The 21,371-nt window shown below is 61.1% G+C and overlaps 3 protein-coding genes and 1 long non-coding RNA gene across 4 annotated transcripts; 1 reads left to right on the forward strand and 3 right to left on the reverse strand.

Annotated features, from left to right (window-relative positions):
• Window positions 1-355: 355 nt before the first annotated feature.
• LOC137487035 (uncharacterized) lies at window positions 356-2,746 on the reverse strand. The gene is made up of 4 exons (XR_011005828.1): window positions 2,566-2,746; window positions 2,111-2,183; window positions 1,943-2,017; window positions 356-1,795 (listed from the first exon to the last, which is right to left on the reverse strand). It is a non-coding gene; the product is annotated as an uncharacterized lncRNA (long non-coding RNA).
• A 3,023-nt stretch (window positions 2,747-5,769) lies between these two features.
• Window positions 5,770-11,556, reverse strand: BIN2 (bridging integrator 2). The gene is given in 12 exon segments (XM_068212672.1): window positions 5,770-5,974; window positions 6,284-6,841; window positions 6,843-6,990; window positions 7,255-7,337; window positions 7,607-7,682; window positions 8,339-8,424; window positions 8,521-8,628; window positions 8,707-8,802; window positions 8,895-8,989; window positions 9,698-9,752; window positions 9,861-9,941; window positions 11,305-11,556. Coding segments are annotated over 12 exon segments (1,572 nt in total). The 5' UTR covers window positions 11,383-11,556; the 3' UTR covers window positions 5,770-5,866.
• A 1,307-nt stretch (window positions 11,557-12,863) lies between these two features.
• Window positions 12,864-15,072, forward strand: LOC137487033 (chymotrypsin-like elastase family member 1). Its single transcript, XM_068212680.1, has 8 exons — window positions 12,864-13,205; window positions 13,301-13,383; window positions 13,477-13,577; window positions 13,827-13,952; window positions 14,040-14,176; window positions 14,443-14,588; window positions 14,681-14,830; window positions 14,940-15,072. The coding sequence occupies exons 1-8, from the start codon at window positions 13,163-13,165 to the stop codon at window positions 14,955-14,957; spliced, it is 804 nt and encodes a 267-aa protein (XP_068068781.1). The 5' UTR covers window positions 12,864-13,162; the 3' UTR covers window positions 14,958-15,072.
• Window positions 15,073-18,239: 3,167 nt separating this feature from the next.
• On the reverse strand, window positions 18,240-20,406 carry LOC137487034 (chymotrypsin-like elastase family member 1). The gene is given in 9 exon segments (XM_068212681.1): window positions 18,240-18,364; window positions 18,474-18,623; window positions 18,717-18,862; window positions 19,129-19,249; window positions 19,251-19,266; window positions 19,361-19,480; window positions 19,730-19,830; window positions 19,924-20,006; window positions 20,102-20,406. Coding segments are annotated over 9 exon segments (798 nt in total). The 5' UTR covers window positions 20,145-20,406; the 3' UTR covers window positions 18,240-18,346.
• Between the last annotated feature and the right edge of the window lie 965 nt (window positions 20,407-21,371).

The raw sequence follows: 21,371 nt of genomic DNA on the forward strand, positions 1-21,371 counted from the left end.
GGGTCGTTCACAAATGGAGGTGAGCTCAGCCCCGCCCCTTCCTCATTTACACGCAGCTCTAATTAATTAATGGCCTAATTATGCCCTGGGGAGGGGTTTCCCCTTCAGCCGCCCTCATCCCTCTGCTGGACCCATCCGGGTTTCCCCTCTTTTTGGGAAAGGTGGATTTTGGGTAGAAAACAGACAAAAGTCTCCTCCCCAGAGGCAAAATTCCCTTCCCAGGGGCAAAAATCTGCTTCCCAGCAGTGGGAAGGACACCTGAGCCCTTCCTGGCCTCACTCGAGGCGCCCCCTCACCCTCTCCCCCGTTTCTTCTCCAGAAACCTCTGTCCTGGGATTTTTTTTAACCCACTCCGAGTAATCTTGGATTGTTTGCACTTCAGCTCTAATCAAAGCCATGACCGGTGCCAGGGCCGTGCTGCAGCTCCTGTGGGATCCTCCCATTCCAGCTAGAACCAGGTTTAATTGATGCTTAATTAGCAGACGCTTGATTTTAACTCAAACCTGGTGTTTTTGCACCCGAATTCCTTAAATCCGAGAGGCTGTTTCCATCTGTCCGGGTGTGGGAACTGTCAGTGAACACAAAAATCCCTTGGATTCCCTCTTGAGGCTCGGGATGGTTTGGGGGGTTATCAGTGAGGGGTTCATTGGTGGGTTTAGCAGGAGTTTCGTGAATGGGATGTTTGTAGGTGGATTTTTATGAATGGGGTGCTTGTAAATGGGTTGGAAATGGGGTGTAAATGGGTTTATCGGTGTGTTTATCAGTGACTCATGCCTGCATTGATAACCAAACCTCCACAAGCTTGGCAGGAACGCTTCAGGGATCCTCAACCGGGTGTTTTTCTTCTTTTCGGTTGTTACTTGATGAAGAAAGAGCTCAGATTCGACTCTACTTTATCTTAATATTTCACTTTAATCGGAATCTGTGTTCTCTGTGTGTGTGTGACCATCCCTGACTGTTCCCGAGCTCAGCTCTCGGACTCTCTGTGCTGCACTGAACTTGTGGAGTTTTTATACTAAAAACCAAAAATAAAATAAAGATTATTTTGAAAATTTAAATGAAGTAACAAATTTCTCTGGGCCTCTGAAAACCCCTTCGGCTGCTGCCAGCCAGGGGTTTCCTCCCTTCTTTCCTTTTTCCTGCTGCATTGGAAACTTCCTCTTACTGTTTTTTGGGGGGTATTTGGGGTTTTTCCTACCCTCGGGCACCCACATATTCCTGCCATGGTTGGCTTCATAAATTAAGGAAAAAAAAACCGAAACAAAACCAAAATCAGCCTGTAGATCCTCAGCTTTAGGCAGAACCCTAGCTCCAGGGAATTTATGGAGATCACAAGCTCCAGGAGATTCAGGCAGATCCCAGCTCCAGGATATTTCGGCACAACCTCAACCCCAGGGAATTTAGGCAGGTTTCCAATTTAGGTGGATCCCTGAATCCAGGGAATTTAGAGCCCCAAAGCCAGGAAATTCAGGTAGAGCCCCAGCTCCAGGGGATTTAGGCAGATTCCCAACTTAGGAAGATCCCCCACCTCCAAGAAATTTCAGCAGATCCTCAGCTCCGGGATATTTCCGTGGATCCCCAACTCCAGGAAAATTGGGCAGATCCCTGACGCCAGGGAATTCAGGCAGCGTCCTAACTCCTGAAAACTTATGTAGACCCCCAACTCCAGGGAATTTCGGGACCCGTGTGGATCCCAGGCTCGTCCTTAGATAAAATATTCCTCCTTCTCCTTGGCCGGAGGCTCCTCCCGCGGGGCCGTGTCCGGCTCCGGCTGCTCGTAGGTGCGGTAGGAGCCCTGGTTCCGGTACAGGTAAATCCCGATCACCACCAGCACCGTCAGCAAGGTGAGGAACACCAGGGTGATCACCACTGCGGGGATAGCACAGGGGTCAGCCCGGAGCGCCGGCAGCGGCCCCGGCGCCCAGCGGAGCCGCGGCCTCACCTGCGATGACGGCGGTGTCGGCGTCCTCATGGCCAGGGGGGGTGGGAGCCTTCCTCAGGTACGGGGTCGTCAGGTCTTCCTCGGGACAGGGAGAGAGGGAGGTCAGGGAGGGCCTGAGCCCGGTGGAGAACGTGGGAAGAGGCCAGAGAAGCGGCTCCCGGTGCTCACCTGAGCTCAGGTGGGGCTGATCTCCCTCCATCTCATCGGCTCCTTCCAGGGAAAGGTTTGGGGTCCTTCAGAGCTGCCAAAAACAGCGGTGAAAGCGGTGAATTCCCACTCAATGCCCCATCACCTGTGCTCAGGTGGGGCTGAGATCCCTCCTTCCTGTGGCTCCTTCCAGGTGAGGCTCCGGGTTCCTTCGGAGCTGCCAAAAATAGGGATAAAAGTAGCGATTTCCCACAAACCGCCCCGAAAGGCTCCGCACCAGGTGGGGGGTGCAGCACCAGTAACGCACTGGTATTCCTGAGGCTGGGGGTCGGAGCCGGGGCGGGGAAGAACCAGCGCCTGATTGGATTCACTCCCAGATTTGGAGAGCTTCAAAGTGCCTGAAAGTCCTGGAAAATGCCCCAAATCCGGGGCCGGAGGTCGGTGTCGCAGCCGGGACGCGGAATTGCCCGACCCACCTTGGCTGTGCCCGATGGGGACCCCCGGGGTCCCCAAAGTGTCCCCGGCGGTGGCTCCGGCGCTCGGGGCCGGGTGGCTCCGGGGCGCGGGGATTCCGTGACTCAGCGCGGCCGGGAGCGAATCAAATCCCATTTGTTTGGGGTTTTTAAAAAAAGAGGAAATCGAGCGGCGGGAGCGGGGCAGGAGCGGGGCGGGGCCATGGCCGGGCCCGAGCGGGAATTGGGGCTGGGGGAGCCCCGGGAATTGGGGCTGGGGGGAGAGGTAGGAATTGGGGCTGGAGGGAGCCCCGGGAATGGGGGCTGGAGGGAGAGGTGGGAATTGGGGCTGGGGGAGAGGTGGGAATTGGGGCTGGGGGAGCTCCGGGAATTGGGGCTGGGGGAGCCCCGGGAATTGGGGCTGCAGGGAGAGGTAGGAATTGGGGCTGGGGGAGCCCCGGGAATTGGGGCCGGGGGAGAGGTAGGAATTGGGGCTGGGGGAGCCCCGGGAATTGGGGCTGGGGGAGAGGTGGGAATTGGGGCTGGGGGAGCCCCGGGAATTGGGGCCGGGGGAGAGGTAGGAATTGGGGCTGGAGGGAGAGGTGGGAATTGGGGATGGGGGAAAACCGGGAATTTGGGGTGGGGGGGAGCCGGGAATTGGGGCAAGGGAGGGGAGCCGGGAATTGGGGCTGGGGGAGCCCCGGGAATTGGGGCTGGGAATGTTCCCCTCCCCACAGGGGGGACAGGGACCCCGAGCAGGCAATGCCTGGCTCGGGCCGGCAGCAGCCACCCGCTCGTTAAACTCAGTTTTACTTAAAATCAGCTCTGCTTTAAACCCAGTTGTACTTTAAACCCAGCTTTGCTTTAAACCTGGTTTTGCTGTAAGACGAGTTCTGCTTTAAAATTAGTCCTGCATGAAAGCTTGCTTTAAGTCTGTTTCACTTTAAACTTTGTTTTGCTTTAAACTCAGCTTTGCTTGAAACCAAACTCTGCTTTAATCCCAACTTAGTTTTAAACCCGATTTTGCTTTAAACCCAGCTTTGCATTAGACCCAATTTTATTTCCAGCACAATTTTGCTTTAAGCCTGATTTTACTTTAGTCCAGTTCTATGTTAAACCCAGCTTTTCTTTAAACTTAGTTTTGCTTTAAACACAACTTCACTTTAAGTCCAGCTTTTCATTAAACCCAGTTTTGAATTAAACCTGATTTTGCCTTAAAACCAGCTTTCCTTTAAACCGAGTTTGCTTTAGACATGATTTTGCTTTAAACACAGATTTGCATTACATCCGGAGTTGCTTTAATCCCAGCTTTGTTTTAAACTCGGTTTTGCTTTAAAGCTAACTTTGAATTAAACCAAGTTTTGCTTTAAACAGTTTTGTTTTAAATCCAGTTTTTCTTTAATCCAGCCCTTCATTGAACCCAGCTTTGCTGTGAAGTTCCCCCAGCAGCGCTCTCCGGGCTCTGGGCCTTTCCCAAAGCCAACCACGACCTTCCCATGGAGCAGCTGCTGCTCCCGGGTGGCTTCAGAGCGAAAACTAGGTCGGATTTCCCCAAAAGAGACTGGGATTTAAGAGAAGAAGATGAAAAGGCGCTGCTGGGTGGAACGGGAGCTGGTCCAAGCCTTGGGGAGGGTTTCTTGGGAAGAGTCTGGCATTGCCAGTGAGAAACACACACCAGTTCTGTGCGCCAGCACCAAAAACCCGCAATGCTGGGACCCACAGCGCCTGAGAATTGGAATGCTGGCACTCACCAAAGCTTTAACCCGAGTTTTATCGGAGGGGAAGGTTTGATTTCCATCAAGCCACCCGTGGTCATGGAAGGGCAGCTCCTCCTGCTCTCTCCCGGGGCAGGGATGCTCCCATGGATCCCCTCCCATCGTGGGAAGGAACTCACCCAAAGCCAGCGGGAAGGCTCCGGTGCTTCCCAACATGGAAACCCTCGGGATTTCTGGCAGTGCCAGGCCGGGATCCAGGCCGGAAGAGGGGGGCTGGCAGCGGGAGTGAATCATTCCCAGCCCGCTGCATCCTGATGGATTGCCGTGTGTTTTTAAAGCGGGGTTGTGAAAAACCCTCATCTTCCTCATTCCTGCGCTCCGGCCGAGTGGCTCCAGAGCCCTTCCCAAGGGAAACCCTGCCCAGCTCGGCTGCTCTGATCCCAAAAACTCCTTCCAGGAGCACCGGGGATGCAGCCCCTGCATTCCCATCCCCATTCCCGTGCCCGTTCCCGGTGCCTGGAGGAGCAAACCAACCCTACAGCGATTTGTTAGGGGTGCTGGGCAGTGCCTTTACAGCCCCTCCATTCTCATCCTACTTCCATTCCCATTCCCGGCCGGTGGAGGATGGCATCACCAAACCATCCCCCCAGGCTTCTTTGGGGGTGCTCCGCAGCCCCTTTAGAGCCTCTCCTTCCCCTCATCAGCGGGTGGAGGGCGGGATTTGCTGCTCGCCCTGGTATCTTCACCTTGGGATGATCCCCTGGGACCAGCACTTTGCTCCCCCTGTTTCCCCCTCAGCTTTCCTGCCGGATTTCCTGCTTTCAGCCTCTCCCTGTGGCAGGATCCGGCCTTTTCCTCCCCTCCCACCCCAAATCCAGCTGGAAAATGCCCGGCCGAGCCCCGACATTCCGGCTTCACCCCAGACCAGCCGCGCCCCCCGTCCCTCATTGCAGGGCTCCGGTGCCGCCGTGTCCAGATCCACGTGCCTGGGGGTTTTGCGTAGACACCCCCTGAAGCCCCCCAAGGATCGGGAATTTCGGGGGGGCATCCCGGGATCCAGGTCCCACTCCTGCAGCTCTTACCTGCCGGCACCATGTGCGGCTCCAGGTGAAGGCGTTGCCCAGGTGAGGGCGTTGCCCTTTTCCTACCTCACCTTTCCAGTTCGGCTGGAATGAGGATCAACCCCCCCGGATCCCTCCCCCGTTAACCCCTCGCTGGCTGCAGGGCAAACCCATCATCCCGGAGACTGGGAATGGGGCTTTGTGCGGGAATGGGGGAATTCTGGATCACGAGAGGGGAAAATTGGGGTGTTTTGGGGTTTTTTTTGCATGACAGCGCATTTTCCGGGAGCTGGTGGAACAGGCTCGACGCCTTTGCCCTGAGTCATGGGTTTTGGAGCGGGGGGAGAGAGTGACAACCCCCAACCTCCCTCTCTCACACTCTTCAGCCACCCCAAATCCACCGGTGGGGAACTTCCCCGGACCCCTCTACAATCCCAGATGGAGATTTGGGATTTTGCCCCCTTTACCATCTTTATTTCGGACGGGACGGGGGCTGGGAAATACTTTCTGGGAAACGAATTTGGGGAAGACGCCGCATTTCCCGTGGGATCACAGGGTGCTGAGAGACTCGGGGGGATCCTGGGGGGGGTCTGCAGCACCCGAGGGGTCCCGGCTCGTGTGCTGGCTCGTGTCCTGCTCCGGTGTCCCGGGACAGCCCTGGGAGAGACACGGGGGTGACACTGGCACCTCGTGATTCCGTTAAATCCCACCAAAAGGGACCGAGCCCCCTGCCCGTTGCACCCGCCTGGGCTGGGGATCCAGGGGGGCACCGGCCTGGCGCCGCGGGGAGGGGCAGGCCCGGCCCCGCCTGCGGCAGAGGGTGTCCCACGGGCTGGCTTTGTCCCCCGGGCCGGCCCCGTGTCCCCACATCCCGCCCGGGTGTCCCCCAGCCAGGAATCCCCCTGTGTGCGTTCCTCGCTGCCACCCCTGCGTCTCCCAGAACTTTCCCACCTGAGTTTTGCGCACCTCTGGCTCGACATCCGCCGCCTCCGCGCTGTCCTCGGTGTCACCGCGCTGTCCCCGCTCACCGCCGAGCTGGCACGGCTCCCGGGGACACGCCGGTGCCGCCGCCGCGGGACCGAGGACACGGCAGGGGACAGCGGCGGCGGGGGACGGCGGCACCGCGGGCCGTGCCCGGCCCTCAGCGCTGGTGGCCGTGCTGTCCCCTGCCGTGTCCGCGGCTTTCCCCGGCTCTGGCGCCAAGGTGCCAGCGGCCTGGGCAATGGCCTCGGATAAAATCAGTGAGGCCAGGGAGGTGGCGATGCCCTCGGCCCCCCCCCGCGCCCCGCTGTCACCCCCCGGCTCCGCGGCTGTCGCCGATGGCTCCTGACCAGGGCACAGAGAGTCGGGGTTGGGGCCGGGCTCCGGGGTCTCCTCGCTGGACACCGACCCTGTCACCGATGTCGCCTGCTCCGGGGGCTCGTTGTCGTGGCCGGGGCCGGGCTCCGGGGTCTCCTCGCTGGACACCGACTCCGTGTCCAGGGAGGCCCCGCTGGCGGGCGAAGCCGGGGGGGGCCCGGGGGGAAACAGCGCCCAGCTCCGCGTTGGTGGCGGCGCTGCGCCCGCCGGGGGACTCCGGTGTCACCTCCGCGTCCACCACGGGCGCCTTGTCCGGGCAGGGGAACACGGCCGGGGGGCTCACGGGCGCGGAGATGACCAGAGAGCGGCGGTTGCTGGGAGTGGGAGACAGGGGGGTTCAGCTCGGGGTGTCCCCGAGCATCCTTGGGGTGTCACCGTCCCAACCCGCAGGTGACGCTTCCCCATCCAGCAGGATCCCGATAACTCCCCAGTCCACCAAAAGCACCTTCAGCCCATCTTTGGCAGACGCCCGCCCGCCCCAGGACTTTGGGACCGGAGTCTCCATCACATCTGTGGGGGCTGGGGGGGCGAACTGTCCCCTCTACCTCCGCTGTCCCCTCATCTCCCCCGGCTGTTACCTGGGGACACCTTTGATGATGAACACCTTGCTCGAGTGCTGCTTCTCCAGTTTGCTCATCACCTCGTACAGGTCCCGGTTGAGCTGGGGAGAGGGGACACAGAAACACTTCAGGGGGCCCCCCAGGTACCCCCATCCACCCGGGGGTTCAGCAGGGCCCCCAACACTTGGGGACAGCCCGAACACCCTCGGGCTGCTCTGAATGAATGAGCGAAATGAAGAGCAAGGACTCTGGAGGGGCGGGGAGCAGCACCAGTGTAGACACCTGGGGATGCCTGAGGACACCTGGGGACACCTGGGGACACCTGGTACTACCGGGGGGTGGGGGAGGTGTTTTGGGGTGCCTTCCCCACCTTGCTCATCTCCTTGTAGAAGACGTCGCGGAGGTTGGAGATGTTCTGGAACACGGTGATGTAACAGGCGATGCGGCTGCGGGGGACAGGGAGGGATCTGGGCGTGCCCCACGATGTCCCACGGAGGGGACACCAGAGGGGTCTGGGCGTGCCCCACGATGTCCCATGGAGGGGACACCGGAGGTGTTTGGGGGTGCTCAGCCACCTCCCACCCGCTGAGTCCCCAGCTCCGTGGGCCCCGCACGGAAGGGGAATGTCCCCCTCAGGGCCACCCCATGGATGCCGCGGAGCTGCCACCTCCCACCGTCACAGGCCCCCGTGGCTGATGGCCCCCAGGACCCCCGATGTGTCCCTAGAGTGGACTTTGACTAGGAGAGACCCACGCAAGTTCTTCCCTGCATGGGGGGACCTCACCCACCCGATGGCACCCATGTCCCCCAGCCCCACGGTGTCCCTCTGTCCCTGCCATGTCCCCCAGCCCCACGGTGTCCCTCTGTCCCTGCCATGTCCCCCAGTCCCACGATGTCCCCCAGCATCACTATGTCCCCCACGCCCCTGGTCCTTGATGTCCCCAAGCCCTTGTGGTGTCTCCCAGCCCGATGACATCCCCAGCCTGACAACCCCCACGGCGACTTCCAGCCCCATGATGTCCCCAAATCCCTGCAGTGTCCCTCAGCCCCCTGCATGTCCCCGAGCCCCCGCGATGTCCCCAGGCCTGTGACAGCCCCGTACCTGCCGTACAGGACCGGCAGCTCCTCCCGCAGCTCCCTGTTCAGGTCCTCAAACACCGCCTGGGCTTTATTGAACTCCTCCTCGGCCTGCGGGGAGGGATGGGGGGTCCGTGGCTTTGTCCCCACGGCCGGGGGACTGTCCCCACACGGGCCCTGTGCCGAGGCGTCCCTGGGAGTCCCAACCTTGGCGATTTTGGCCTCGTCCTTTTTCTTGGCGCTCTGCAGAGCCTCCAGGTGGTGCCGGGCGCTGTCGTAGTCCACGAGCTTTCGGCCCCGCTTGGCGATGCGCTCCTGCGGAGGGGGACAGGTGAGCCAGGACCCCCCCGTGCTCCCCCTGCCCCCAACCCCGCCAGACCGCGCAGGGGGCACCTTAAAATCCCCGAACTGAGCCAGGTAATTCTCCACGAGCCGCAGGGCTTGGTCGGCCAACTTCGCCTCGTAGTCATCCCACAGGAGGTCATTGCTCTGGGGGGGACAGGGACAGGGACAGCAGTGACACCCGGGACCCTCAACCCCCCCAGGCTTCAAGGGGACCCTTGGGGACACCCAGGGCTCACGTCGGCGATGGCCCGGAGCTCCTCGTGCCCGTCCCACTCAGGGCTGTAAATCTCCTGCAGCGTCTCGGCCACTCTGCGGGAGCTCTCGTGCATCACTGGGGGCACAGACATGCGGCGTGGTCATTGTCATTGTCATTGTCATTGTCATTGTCATTTATTCCTGATCGTTATTAATTTATTCACTGCTGTCTGTTGTTGTTTATTGGCCCAGGTGTGTTATTTTAAATTATTTATTGTCTCTATTATCCCATATATGGCGTATATATCCGATAGATAACATGTATTATCTGTTTTTCTATTTATTATATATTATATATATCCTATATGTATTTATTATCTATTATCCCACATACAGTATTTATATTATTATTTTATCTCTAATATATATTTAATATCTATTATTTTTATATCTTCATCATCTATTATTTTTATCTCTTTATTATCCCATATGTATTTAATACATAGTGTGATATAAAAATAAATATTGCATATGTTATATATGTAAGATATATAATATATATCTCATATATATTATATATTATCCCACGATTAAAATTATTATTATTGTTATTATTATTATTATTTTCTCTGTACTATCCATTCGTAGCTTACAATCTATTTATTCTCATTTTTTGTTTCTATTTATTCTTTTTTTTTTATTTAATACCTATTTTTTTATTAACGATCTATTTCTTATAAGCACGATTTATTTCCTCTGCTATTCCTTATTTATTATCCTGGCTCTGCTCCGAGTCCCTCCCTGTTCCCGGGTTTCCCTGAGACATTCCGGGCCGGTTCCGCACCTCTCACGGCTCCCACGAACCCCTTGAGCTCCTTGTAGAGTTTGTGACCCTCGTTCTGCAAAACACGGCGGCGAGGGGGGGTCAGGGCTGTCCGCGGGGCTGGGGGGGGGAGGACAGGGACCCCCGGGGGTGGGTCGGGGTGTCCCCAGTGTCCCCCTGTCACCTGCTGCAGCTGGAAGTTGTAGGCGCTCTGCTCGAACCGCTCGTCTTTGGTTTCCACCGTTTTGCCCAATTTTTGCAAAACCTGTGATGGAGAGAGAGGGGAAGAGCCCCCCGCCACACCCCGAGGTCACCGGGCTGTGCCCCCCGGGCCCCCCAGACCCCCCTGAGGGGCTGCCGAGGATCCGGCAGGGCAGGCTTTGCGTGGAAATGCAAAATTTCACTGCACCCACTCGGTGCTTTTTTTTTTTCCCAGGAAAATGGTGAATTTTTGGGTGCCAATATACCTCCCACCCTAAACCCTGCGGGTGCAGTCCTGTGCACCCCAAAACACCCTGAGCTCCAACTGTGGGGCACAGGGGACACCACGAGGAGGATGAGGAGGGTCTGAGGCTGAAGGAGAGCTGAGCGGCTGTGCTGGGTGGGGGAGATTTGGGGTGTCCAGGCTCCTTCCTCCTGGGAAGAGGCTGAGTCTGGACTGGGGCAGCTTTGGCGTGTCCAGGAAGAGATGGAGCTCCCCTGGGAAGAGGCTGGGGCCAGGCATGAAGGAGTTTTGGGGTGCCCAGGAAGAGGGTGACCCTCTGGAAAATGACTGAAGCCAGATGGGAGGAAATTCAAGGTGTCCAGGAAGAGGCTGAATCCCCCAGGAAGAGGCTGGGACTTTTCAGGTGTCCCCAAACAGCTTGACCCCCACAGGAAGAGGCCAGGGCTGGGAGCAGGGAGCTTTGGAGTGTCCAGGAAGAGGTTGGGGCTGGGTCAGAGGGAGATTTGGGACATCCAGGAAGAGGTTGGGCCCCCTGGGAAGAGGCCAGGACCGGCTGGGAGGGAGATTTGCTGTGTGCAGGAAGCAGCCAGAGCCTGGCCCGGGACGATTGAGCCGTGGGAAAGCCAAATTTAGCACCAAGCCCCGGCCAGGAAGCCCGGGAGGGTGAGGGTTTGAGAGGGGTTTTTGTGTCACCCCATAAACTGGAGTCACAGCTACTTTTTTGGGGGGAGGAATGGAAAGAGGCCCCCCAAAGTGCCCCAAAGCTGCTGAGAATTGCCCCGCTCGTGCCACTTCCGCAGCCCTTCCCCCTCGCTTCCTGTGGGCCCCTGCCGATCTCACCAGCATTCTTGGGACCACCGGCCACGCTGGGTCCTGCTGGGCACCCTCAGCATCAGCCAGCCCAGGGACCCTGTGCCACCATCCCACAGCCCCCCATAACCTCTGCAAGGCGTTTTGGGTGGAAAACCCCCAACCATTAGAGAAGCCAAAGTATCTCGGGGAGCTCTGGGCGATGCCATCCTTCAGAGCCTTGGAGCAACGGTGACATTGACCCAGAAACCCCCAAACTCCCACCCTGGGAGCACCCAAAGGTGCCGTTTGGGCCGCCCTGGGAGCACTGTGGTGGGAAGGAAGGACAAATCCAGTCAAAGCTGGGATTTGGGGGTGGGTGGCACCTCCGTACCTTCTCCTGGGCGCGGCTGAAGTGCTTCTGGACCTGCCTGGCGAAGAGCCCGGCGCTGCCGCTCCTGCCCTCGGCCATGGCCCCGGCCCGGCCCCGCCCGTGGCCCTGCAGCTGCCGTTGGAGGGTTTTGATGGAGGAAGTTGGAGGCGAGGCCAGGCAGCATCCGCTGCGCACCCCGGAACCCCCAAAAGGCTCTCCTGGAACAGGGCCAGGCCACAGGGCTGGGGGGCCATGGAGGAGCCAGCGCTGGGAGCGACCCTCAAGGATCATCGAGGCAGCTCCTGGCCCTGCACAGACAAAACCCCAATGGACTGGCTGTTGTCAAAAAGGTCCCTGACCTCTCGGATCGTGGAAAAGCCAGAAGAGGAAGGGACCCACAAAAGTCACCTGTTGGTTCTGCAAAGGACAATACCAAAGACCCCCAAAATCCAAGAGTGTTGTCTGAGTGTTCCCTGATGTCCAGACTCGAGGAATCATGGACATCCTGATTTGGAAGAGACACACTGGGAACAAAAAATTGTGGAACATCCTAAGTTGGATAGGACACAAGTTGTGTGTCCAATGCTTGTCCCTGCACAGGACAATCCCAAAAACCTCAGTAATGCAGAAATCCGATGTTTTATTACTGTTGTTATTAAATGATGATGATTCCTGGGTGCGATTCTCCTTGGGCTGAGGAGGAGGAGTTTTCTCTGGATGGCACTACAGAGTCCTTCTAAACAGGATTCCGAGTGCCACATCTCCTCTGTTCCAATTTTTTTTGTCTATCCCAACTTCTGTAGCTGCCACTTTTGTTGCCATTTCATTACAGTGGGGGAAAAATCCTCCTGGACAAGGCAGGAGGGGGAAGAACCTGTCCTAGACACTCAGCCTCAAATAAAGAGATGATTTATTTTACACAAATCCTGTCTCCAGCCATTCTGAGCTCCCCACACTCGTCTGGCCTTATATCCTCCAGGCTTCCTGTTCTAGAAACTCCCTGTTTAGCCCAAAAATGAGTTTACAGCCCTTTGTGCCACAGCTGGGGGATCAGCTTTGCATTGGGGTGTCCCTGTGTGGGGCAGAGCCGTTGTTGCTGTCCCTCGCCGCGTGCCCTTGGTGCTGATAGAACAAACATGGGGTTACGTGGAAATGGTGTTCCTGGGAAATCTTGTGTTTTCCTTGGAGATAAAGGCAGAACTGCAGCAGGTGCTTTTTATTGCCTTCACTTTTTCTGACCTGGCAGACCCCACGACCCCCGTGATCCCAAATGCCAGTGCCTGTGCCTCCAGGGCCAACGTTCCCCCGTAAACAATCTCAGTTTGGAGTTCAAGGGGGAAAAATGGCACCGTTTTGGCCCAAACTCCAGGGTTTATTTCAAACCACATCGCTGCTTCGTTCTGCCCCAACCTCAGGCCCCAGGGAGGCCGAGCCCCGGCCCTGCTCCAGCGCTGGCTGTGCTGGGGGCTTGGGGAGGGGCTGACGGTCGTGCCCTGGTTGTGCCTCGATTTCCCCATCCCGGCGCCGATGCGGCTCCATTCAGGTGTTGGATCAACCCCTGGGAACCATCCCCCAAAGCCAGGCCGCGGAGAGCTGCAGCCAAGGCCCCGTCGGGCTGAGAGCGGGCCACCGCGGTGACAGCGCTCCGGGCCACGGGGACAGGAGGCGGCAGCGCAGGGCAGCGTCTCCCTGCGACCCAGCGCCGAGGGGCGCTCGGGCTGGCCCTGGGGTGCCCGGGCGCCGTGTCAGCTTTGGCAGAGGGGCCAAGGCCGCTCGGGGGGGCCGCGGCACCTGCTTCCCTTCCCGCGCCTCCTCCCGCGGCCCCGTTAAAGCGCCCGCGGGGCAGCCCCTCGGAGCCCGCCGCGGACGCCGCTCCACGATGATGCTGCAGCTCGTGCTCCTCGCCGCGCTCGCCCTGTGCGGTGAGTCCCGCCCGGAGCCTTCGGCCTCGGCACCTCCCGAAGGCCCCCTTGACCCACCCCCCCGGGGGGGACTCACGCCGTCCCTCCGTCCCCAGGGCGCTGCTCCGAGCTGGATCTCGATGGCATGCAGCGGGTGGTCGGCGGCACCGAGGCGCGCTCGCACGCCTGGCCCTACCAGGTGGGTCCTGCCGGCGTCCCGCGGCCAGGCCCGGGGCTCTCCCCGCGCCGGGACCCCGCGCTGAGCCCCGGCCCGTGTCTCGCCCCTCCCCAGATCTCCCTGCAGTATTACTCCGGCGGCGGCTGGTACCACACCTGCGGAGGCTCCCTCATCCAGAGGAACTGGGTGATGACCGCCGCCCACTGCGTCAACAAGTGAGCGGGCCGGGGACCCCTCCTTCCTCTCGCCAAAGCTCCTTTCCCCCGAAAACCTTTCCAAGGAGAAATTCTGGCTGCCCCAAGCACCAGAGCAGCCGCCCTTGGAGGCTTTTGGGCTCCTCAGGCAGGGGCTCCACGGGGCTCCTCTGGCAGCGTCCTCTTCCCGCTCGGAGCCTCCCGGATCAGCTCACGCTCGGGATGAGCGGAGCTCGGGGCTGACGGAGTGGTTTTGCACCTTGCCGGCAGAAACTTGAACTACCGTGTGGTGGCCGGCGAGCACAACCTCAACGTCAACGAGGGCAGCGAGCAGGTCTTCAGCGTCAGCAAGATCGTCGTCCACCCCTACTGGAACAGCAACAACGTGGGCGCGGGGTAAGGCCGGCGGGAGGGGGACTTGGGCGGAGCGCGGCAGGGATTTGGGGAGGGTCCTCGTAACCTCCTCTCCCTTTCCCCCGGCAGCTACGACATCGCCCTGTTCCGCCTGAGCAGCTACGCCACCCTGAACAGCGCCGTGCAGCTGGCGGTGCTGCCCCAGGAGGGCACCATCCTGCCCAACAACTACCCCTGCTACATCACGGGCTGGGGCATGACCCGCAGTGAGTGACCGGCTCCCCCCGCGCCCAATTCCCCCGGCACCGGGCAACGCCGGCAGCCGCGGCAGCGCTCGGAGCCCTCGACGGCCCCAGGAGGCTCCGCTCGGGGCTTTGCTCGGGGCACGCCGGTGCCCGGCGCCGGGTGGGGCCGTGCCGAGCCCTGGGGGGACGGGCGGGGCCGGAGGGGCTCGGCGGGGGGCGCGGGCTCTGCTTTGCTTGCGGCGTCCGGCGGCTCCGAGGCGGCGCTGACCGGCGCCGGCTCCGCGCAGGCAACGGGCAGCTGTCCAGCGTCCTGCTCCAGGCCTACCTGCCCGTCGTGGACTACCAGATCTGCTCCAGCCCGTCCTACTGGGGCTCCATGGTCAAGAACACCATGGTGTGCGCCGGCGGCGACGGCGTGCGCTCCGGCTGCCAGGTCCGGCCGCGGCCCCCGCGCTGCCCCCGCGCTGCCCCCGCCACCCCCGGCGCCCCCCGCAGCCCCGGCTCACGCCGCTCCTCGCTCCGCAGGGCGATTCCGGCGGTCCCCTGCACTGCGCCGTCAACGGGCAGTACCAGGTGCACGGCGTCACCAGCTTCGTGTCCAGCCAGGGCTGCAACGTCGTCCGCAAACCCACCGTGTTCACCCGCGTCTCCGCCTACATCTCCTGGATCAACAGCGTAAGGCGGCCGGGCCGGCCGGGGCTCAGCCCCAGCGCTCTCGGGGCACCGCTGCGCCGGCCCCGGCCCCGGCCCCGCGCGGCTCAGCCCGGCCCTTCCTCCCTTCCAGGTGATCGCCCAGAACTGAGCCGAGCCGGACAAGCGCTCGCCGCCCCTCGCCCACGGCCATCCCCTGACTGCCCCGCGCCGCGCTCCGGGCTTCTCGCACACGAGCCGGCCTCAATAAAATCTCTCCTCCCGTCTCTGTGCCTCCGCGCTGCCTTGTCCCGCGCCCGCCCATCCTTCCTCCTCCGGCCCGCCATCCTCGTCCCCGCCCAGCTCCCGCACCAGCCCTTCCCCGCCTCCTCCTCCTCCTCCTCCTCCTCCTCACTCCTCAGGGAAGAGCCCTGGGGAGCAGGAGCTGGCTCCGAGCTCTCGGGGCAGCCCGAACGTCTGTGGGATGCTGGGAAAGGGCGAAATGCTGCTGCAAAGCCCCTTCCGGGGCAGCGAGGCCATTGCCCCTTGGCAGTACGGGGGCACGCAGAGGATTCGGGGCCATCCCATCGGGATTTCCCCTGCCGCTTGCTCCATTTGCCTTCCCAAAATTTCCTCCTTGGCCACGACTGCCACCTCCTCGTCCTCAGCTGCATCCTGGCCCTGTGCCACCACCCCCCAAGCCTGGGGACAAAGCACCAGCACCACGTGCCCCAAACAGCCAGTTTACACCCAACCCAGACACTGCTGGGTGGATCCAGCGCCCGCTGCGAGTTCCTCTCACCCCTTGGCCGTGTCCTGCTGAACAAAACACCCAAGAACGACAAGATGGCTCTGCCAGCCCTGGGGTGGCCACGGGAGCAGTGGCTGTGCCTGGCACTGCTGAAGCCCCGAGGGCTGTGTCCAGTTCTGCCCCTCCCAACAAGAAAAACACGAGGCGCTGGAGCATGTTCAGAGAAGGGAACGGAGCTGGGGAAGGGGCTGAGCAGCTGAGGGAGCTGGGGAGGCTCAGCCTGGAGAAAAGGAGGCTCAGGGGGGACCTTCTGGCTCTCCACGACTCCCTGACAGGAGGGGACACATGGCGGGGGGGGGGGGTCGGGTCAGGTTCTGCTCCCAGGGAAACGGGACAGGAGGGGAGGGCAGAGTCTCAGGCTGTGCCAGGAGAGGCTCAGGTTGGATGGACATCAGGAGATCGGCACAATCCCCTCCTTGGCCAGCTGCGGCTCCAGCCTTGGTTTCCCACGCCAGTCCAAAATGTCCTGTTCCACAAAGCCATTGATTCACGGTGCAGTGACGCCGGCACAGCCCCAGCTGGTGCCTCTGAGGAGAAACTCCTCGGGTTTATCCCTCACAGTCCAAGAGTGCAAGTTCCGCTCTTCCTAACAAATCTTTGGCTCCTCCCGTCTCTCCCAGTGTCCACCCACTTGGCTGTGCCACTGCTCTACAAAGGGTCAGCAAAGGTCAGCAGTTCACGGCCTCTTGTACCACCCAGAGCACAACCTTCATCTCAACCACAGACTGAGCTCTCTCACCCGCTGCATTCCTCAGCACACCAAGCACAGAATCCCAGACTCCCTGAGGTGAGAAAAGCCCTGCCAGACCATCGAGACCCAGCTGTGCCCAATCCCCACCTTATCACCAGCCCAGAGCACTGAGTGCCACATCCAGTCCTTCCTTGGACACCTCCATGGAGAGGGACTCCACCTCCTCGCTGGGCAGCCCCCGCCAATGGGCACCCACCCTGCCCATGTGTCTTAGGTTGCAAGATGTGGCTGGGGGGTGTATTCTGCTGCCATCTGTTAGGGGTGGGGCAGTTATCATCTGCTCTTTGGGCAGTTTTTCTTTAGCTCTTCCACAACCAATCTCCCTCCAGATCTCTTCTGTTCATGGGCCATTAATTATTCATTATCTTCTGTTCATGGCCAGTGAGTGTCCCTGCATGGCTGAGAAAATTCCATCATCCCACTGGAGATGCTCTGCCCAGGGGAGGAGCCGAGCATTCCTACCTGGATACAATCTGACTTTTTGGGACACCACAGCAGCACCTTTGCCCACTGCATTCCCAGGGGAGCAGCTTTCTTCCCCACTGCATTCCAGAGCGAGCCCAGGCCCATCCACACCAGCCCTGGAGCTTCAGAGGAAAACTCCCCCCTTGTGCAGGATCCCTGCTCCAGCAGAAGCACAGCTGGCACTGCAGGAGGGCTGAGCCACCATGGGATGGGACTGCTGCCACCACCCTGACCCACAGCGGGTCAGGGCTGCTCTGGCTCTGGCAGAGCTGTATTGTATTAGTTTTTTTTTTTTTTTTTTTTTAATTTCCTAATAAAGAACTGTTATTGCTACTTCAATATCTTTGCCTGAGAGGCCCCTTAATTTCGAAATTATAATAATTTGGAAGGAGGGAGTTTACATTTTCTATTTCAGAGATGCCCCTGCCTTCTTTAGCAGACACCTGGCTTTTCAAACCAAGGCACGATAAAGAAATTCCTCCGGATGTCCAACCTGAGCCTCTCCTGGCACAGCCTGAGACTCTGCCCTCCCCTCCCTCTCCTCCCATTTCCCTGGGAGCAGAACCTGACCCGACCCCCCCCCCCCGCCATGTGTCCCCTCCTGTCAGGGAGTCGTGGAGAGCCAGAAGGTCCCCCCTGAGCCTCCTTTTCTCCAGGCTGAGCCTCCCCAGCTCCCTCAGCTGCTCCAGCCCCTTCCCCAGCTCCGTTCCCTTCTCTGAACATGCTCCAGCGCCTCGGTGTTTTTCTTGTTGGGAGGGGCAGAACTGGACACAGCCCTCGGGGGCTTCAGCAGTGCCAGGCACAGCCACTGCTCCCGTGGCCACCCCAGGGCTGGCAGAGCCATCTTGTCGTTCTTGGGTGTTTGTTCAGCAGGACACGGCCAAGGGGTGAGAGGAACTCGCAGCAGGGCGCTGGATCCACCCAGCAGTGTCTGGGTTGGGTGTAAACTGGCTGTTTGGGGCACGTTGGTGCTGGTGCTTTGTCCCCAGGCTGGGGGGTGGTGGCACAGGGCCAGGATGCAGCTGAGGGACGAGGAGGTGGCAGTCCCCGAATCCGACACCTCTCGTGGCCAAGGAGGAAATTTTGGGAAGGCAAATGGAGCAAGCGGCAGGGGAAATCCGATGGGATGGCCCCGAATCCTCTGCCTGCCCCCGTACTGCCAAGGGGCAATGGCCTCGCTGCCCCGGAAGGGGCTTTGCAGCAGCATTTCGCCCTTTCCCAGCATCCCACAGACGTTCGGCTGCCCCGAGAGCTCGGAGTCAGCTCCTGCTCCCCAAGGCTCTTCCTGAGGAGTGAGGAGGAGGAGGAGGAGGAGGAGGAGGCGGGGAAGGGCTGGTGCGGGAGCTGGGCGGGGACGAGGATGGCGGGCCGGAGGAGGAAGGATGGGCGGGCGCGGACAAGGCAGCGCGGAGGCACAGAGACGGGAGGAGAGATTTTATTGAGGCCGGCTCGTGTGCGAGAAGCCCGGAGCGCAGCGCGGGGCAGTCAGGGGATGGCCGTGGGCGAGGGGCGGCGAGCGCTTGTCCGGCTCGGCTCAGTTCTGGGCGATCACCTGGAAGGGAGGAAGGGCCGGGCTGAGCCGCGCGGGGCCGGGGCCGGGGCCGGCGCAGCGGTGCCCCGAGAGCGCTGGGGCTGAGCCCCGGCCGGCCCGGCCGCCTTACGCTGTTGATCCAGGAGATGTAGGCGGAGACGCGGGTGAACACGGTGGGTTTGCGGACGACGTTGCAGCCCTGGCTGGACACGAAGCTGGTGACGCCGTGCACCTGGTACTGCCCGTTGACGGCGCAGTGCAGGGGACCGCCGGAATCGCCCTGCGGAGCGAGGAGCGGCGTGAGCCGGGGCTGCGGGGGGCGCCGGGGGTGGCGGGGGGCAGCGCGGGGGCAGCGCGGGGGCCGCGGCCGGACCTGGCAGCCGGAGCGCACGCCGTCGCCGCCGGCGCACACCATGGTGTTCTTGACCATGGAGCCCCAGTAGGACGGGCTGGAGCAGATCTGGTAGTCCACGACGGGCAGGTAGGCCTGGAGCAGGACGCTGGACAGCTGCCCGTTGCCTGCGCGGAGCCGGCGCCGGTCAGCGCCGCCTCGGAGCCGCCGGACGCCGCAAGCAAAGCAGAGCCCGCGCCCCCCGCCGAGCCCCTCCGGCCCCGCCCGTCCCCCCAGGGCTCGGCACGGCCCCACCCGGCGCCGGGCACCGGCGTGCCCCGAGCAAAGCCCCGAGCGGAGCCTCCTGGGGCCGTCGAGGGCTCCGAGCGCTGCCGCGGCTGCCGGCGTTGCCCGGTGCCGGGGGAATTGGGCGCGGGGGGAGCCGGTCACTCACTGCGGGTCATGCCCCAGCCCGTGATGTAGCAGGGGTAGTTGTTGGGCAGGATGGTGCCCTCCTGGGGCAGCACCGCCAGCTGCACGGCGCTGTTCAGGGTGGCGTAGCTGCTCAGGCGGAAACAGGGCGATGTCGTAGCTGCCGGGGGAAAGGGAGAGGAGGTTACGAGGACCCTCCCCAAATCCCTGCCGCGCTCCGCCCAAGTCCCCCTCCCGCCGGCCTTACCCCGCGCCCCACGTTGTTGCTGTTCCAGTAGGGGTGGACGACGATCTTGCTGACGCTGAAGACCTGCTCGCTGCCCTCGTTGACGTTGAGGTTGTGCTCGCCGGCCACCACACGATAGTTCAAGTTTCTGCCGGCAAGGTGCAAAACCACTCCGTCAGCCCCGAGCTCCGCTCATCCCGAGCGTGAGCTGATCCGGGAGGCTCGGAGCGGGAAGAGGACGCTGCCAGAGGAGCCCCGTGGAGCCCCTGCCTGAGGAGCCCAAAAGCCTCCAAGGGCGGCTGCTCTGGTGCTTGGGGCAGCCAGAATTTCTCCTTGGAAAGGTTTTCGGGGGAAAGGAGCTTTGGCGAGAGGAAGGAGGGGTCCCCGGCCCGCTCACTTGTTGACGCAGTGGGCGGCGGTCATCACCCAGTTCCTCTGGATGAGGGAGCCTCCGCAGGTGTGGTACCAGCCGCCGCCGGAGTAATACTGCAGGGAGATCTGGGGAGGGGCGAGACACGGGCCGGGGCTCAGCGCGGGGTCCCGGCGCGGGGAGAGCCCCGGGCCTGGCCGCGGGACGCCGGCAGGACCCACCTGGTAGGGCCAGGCGTGCGAGCGCGCCTCGGTGCCGCCGACCACCCGCTGCATGCCATCGAGATCCAGCTCGGAGCAGCGCCCTGGGGACGGAGGGACGGCGTGAGTCCCCCCCGGGGGGGTGGGTCAAGGGGGCCTTCGGGAGGTGCCGAGGCCGAAGGCTCCGGGCGGGACTCACCGCACAGGGCGAGCGCGGCGAGGAGCACGAGCTGCAGCATCATCGTGGAGCGGCGTCCGCGGCGGCTCCGAGGGGCTGCCCCGCGGGCGCTTTAACGGGGCCGCGGGAGGAGGCGCGGGAAGGGAAGCAGGTGCCCGCGGCCCCCCCGAGCGGCCTTGGCCCCTCTGCCAAAGCTGACACGGCGCCCGGGCACCCCAGGGCCAGCCCGAGCGCCCCTCGGCGCTGGGTCGCAGGGAGACGCTGCCCTGCGCTGCCGCCTCCTGTCCCCGTGGCCCGGAGCGCTGTCACCGCGGTGGCCCGCTCTCAGCCCGACGGGGGCCTTGGCTGCAGCTCTCCGCGGCCTGGCTTTGGGGGATGGTTCCCAGGGGTTGATCCAACACCTGAATGGAGCCGCATCGGCGCCGGGATGGGGAAATCGAGGCACAACCAGAGCACGACCGTCAGCCCCTCCCCAAGCCCCCAGCACAGCCAGCGCTGAGCAGGGCCGGGGCTCGGCCTCCCTGGGGCCTGAGGTTGGGGCAGAACGAAGCAGCGATGTGGTTTGAAATAAACCCTGGAGTTTGGGCCAAAACGGTGCCATTTTTCCCCCTTGAACTCCAAACTGAGATTGTTTTGGGGGGAACGTTGGCCCTGGAGGCACAGGCACTGGCATTTGGGATCACGGGGGTCGTGGGGTCCGCCAGGTCAGAAAAAGTGAAGGCAATAAAAAGCACCTGCTGCAGTTCTGCCTTTATCTCCAAGGAAAACACAAGATTTCCCAGGAACACCATTTCCACGTAACCCCATGTTTGTTCTATCAGCACCAAGGGCACGCGGCGAGGGACAGCAACAACGGCTCTGCCCCACACAGGGACACCCCAATGCAAAGCTGATCCCCCAGCTGTGGCACAAAGGGCTGTAAACTCATTTTTGGGCTAAACAGGGAGTTTCTAGAACAGGAAGACTGGAGGATATAAGGCCAGACGAGTGTGGGGAGCTCAGAATGGCTGGAGACAGGATTTGTGTAAAATAAATCATCTCTTTATTTGAGGCTGAGTGTCTAGGACAGGTTCTTCCCCCTCCTGCCTTGTTCAGGAGGATTTTTCCCCCACTATAATGAAATGGCAACAAAAGTGGCAGCTACAGAAGTTGGGATAGACAAAAAAAATTTGGAACAGAGGAGATGTGGCACTCGGAATCCTGTTTAGAAGGACTCTGTAGTGCCATTCAGAGAAAACTCCTCCTCCTCAGCCCAAGGAGAATCGCACCCAGGAATCATCATCATTTAATA

Source organism: Anomalospiza imberbis, chromosome 22 (genome assembly GCF_031753505.1).
Source record: "Anomalospiza imberbis isolate Cuckoo-Finch-1a 21T00152 chromosome 22, ASM3175350v1, whole genome shotgun sequence".
Classification (NCBI taxonomy): domain Eukaryota; kingdom Metazoa; phylum Chordata; class Aves; order Passeriformes; family Viduidae; genus Anomalospiza; species Anomalospiza imberbis.

Excerpts from the sequence above, each read along its gene's own strand:
- LOC137487033 (XM_068212680.1), top strand. The coding sequence starts at position 13,163 with ATGATGCTGCAGCTCGTGCTCCTCGCCGCGCTCGCCCTGTGCG. Across the intron at positions 13,206-13,300 it reads CGCCGCGCTCGCCCTGTGCG|GGCGCTGCTCCGAGCTGGAT; the intron begins GTGAGTCCCGCC and ends CTCCGTCCCCAG. Across the intron at positions 14,589-14,680 it reads GCGTGCGCTCCGGCTGCCAG|GGCGATTCCGGCGGTCCCCT; the intron begins GTCCGGCCGCGG and ends CTCGCTCCGCAG.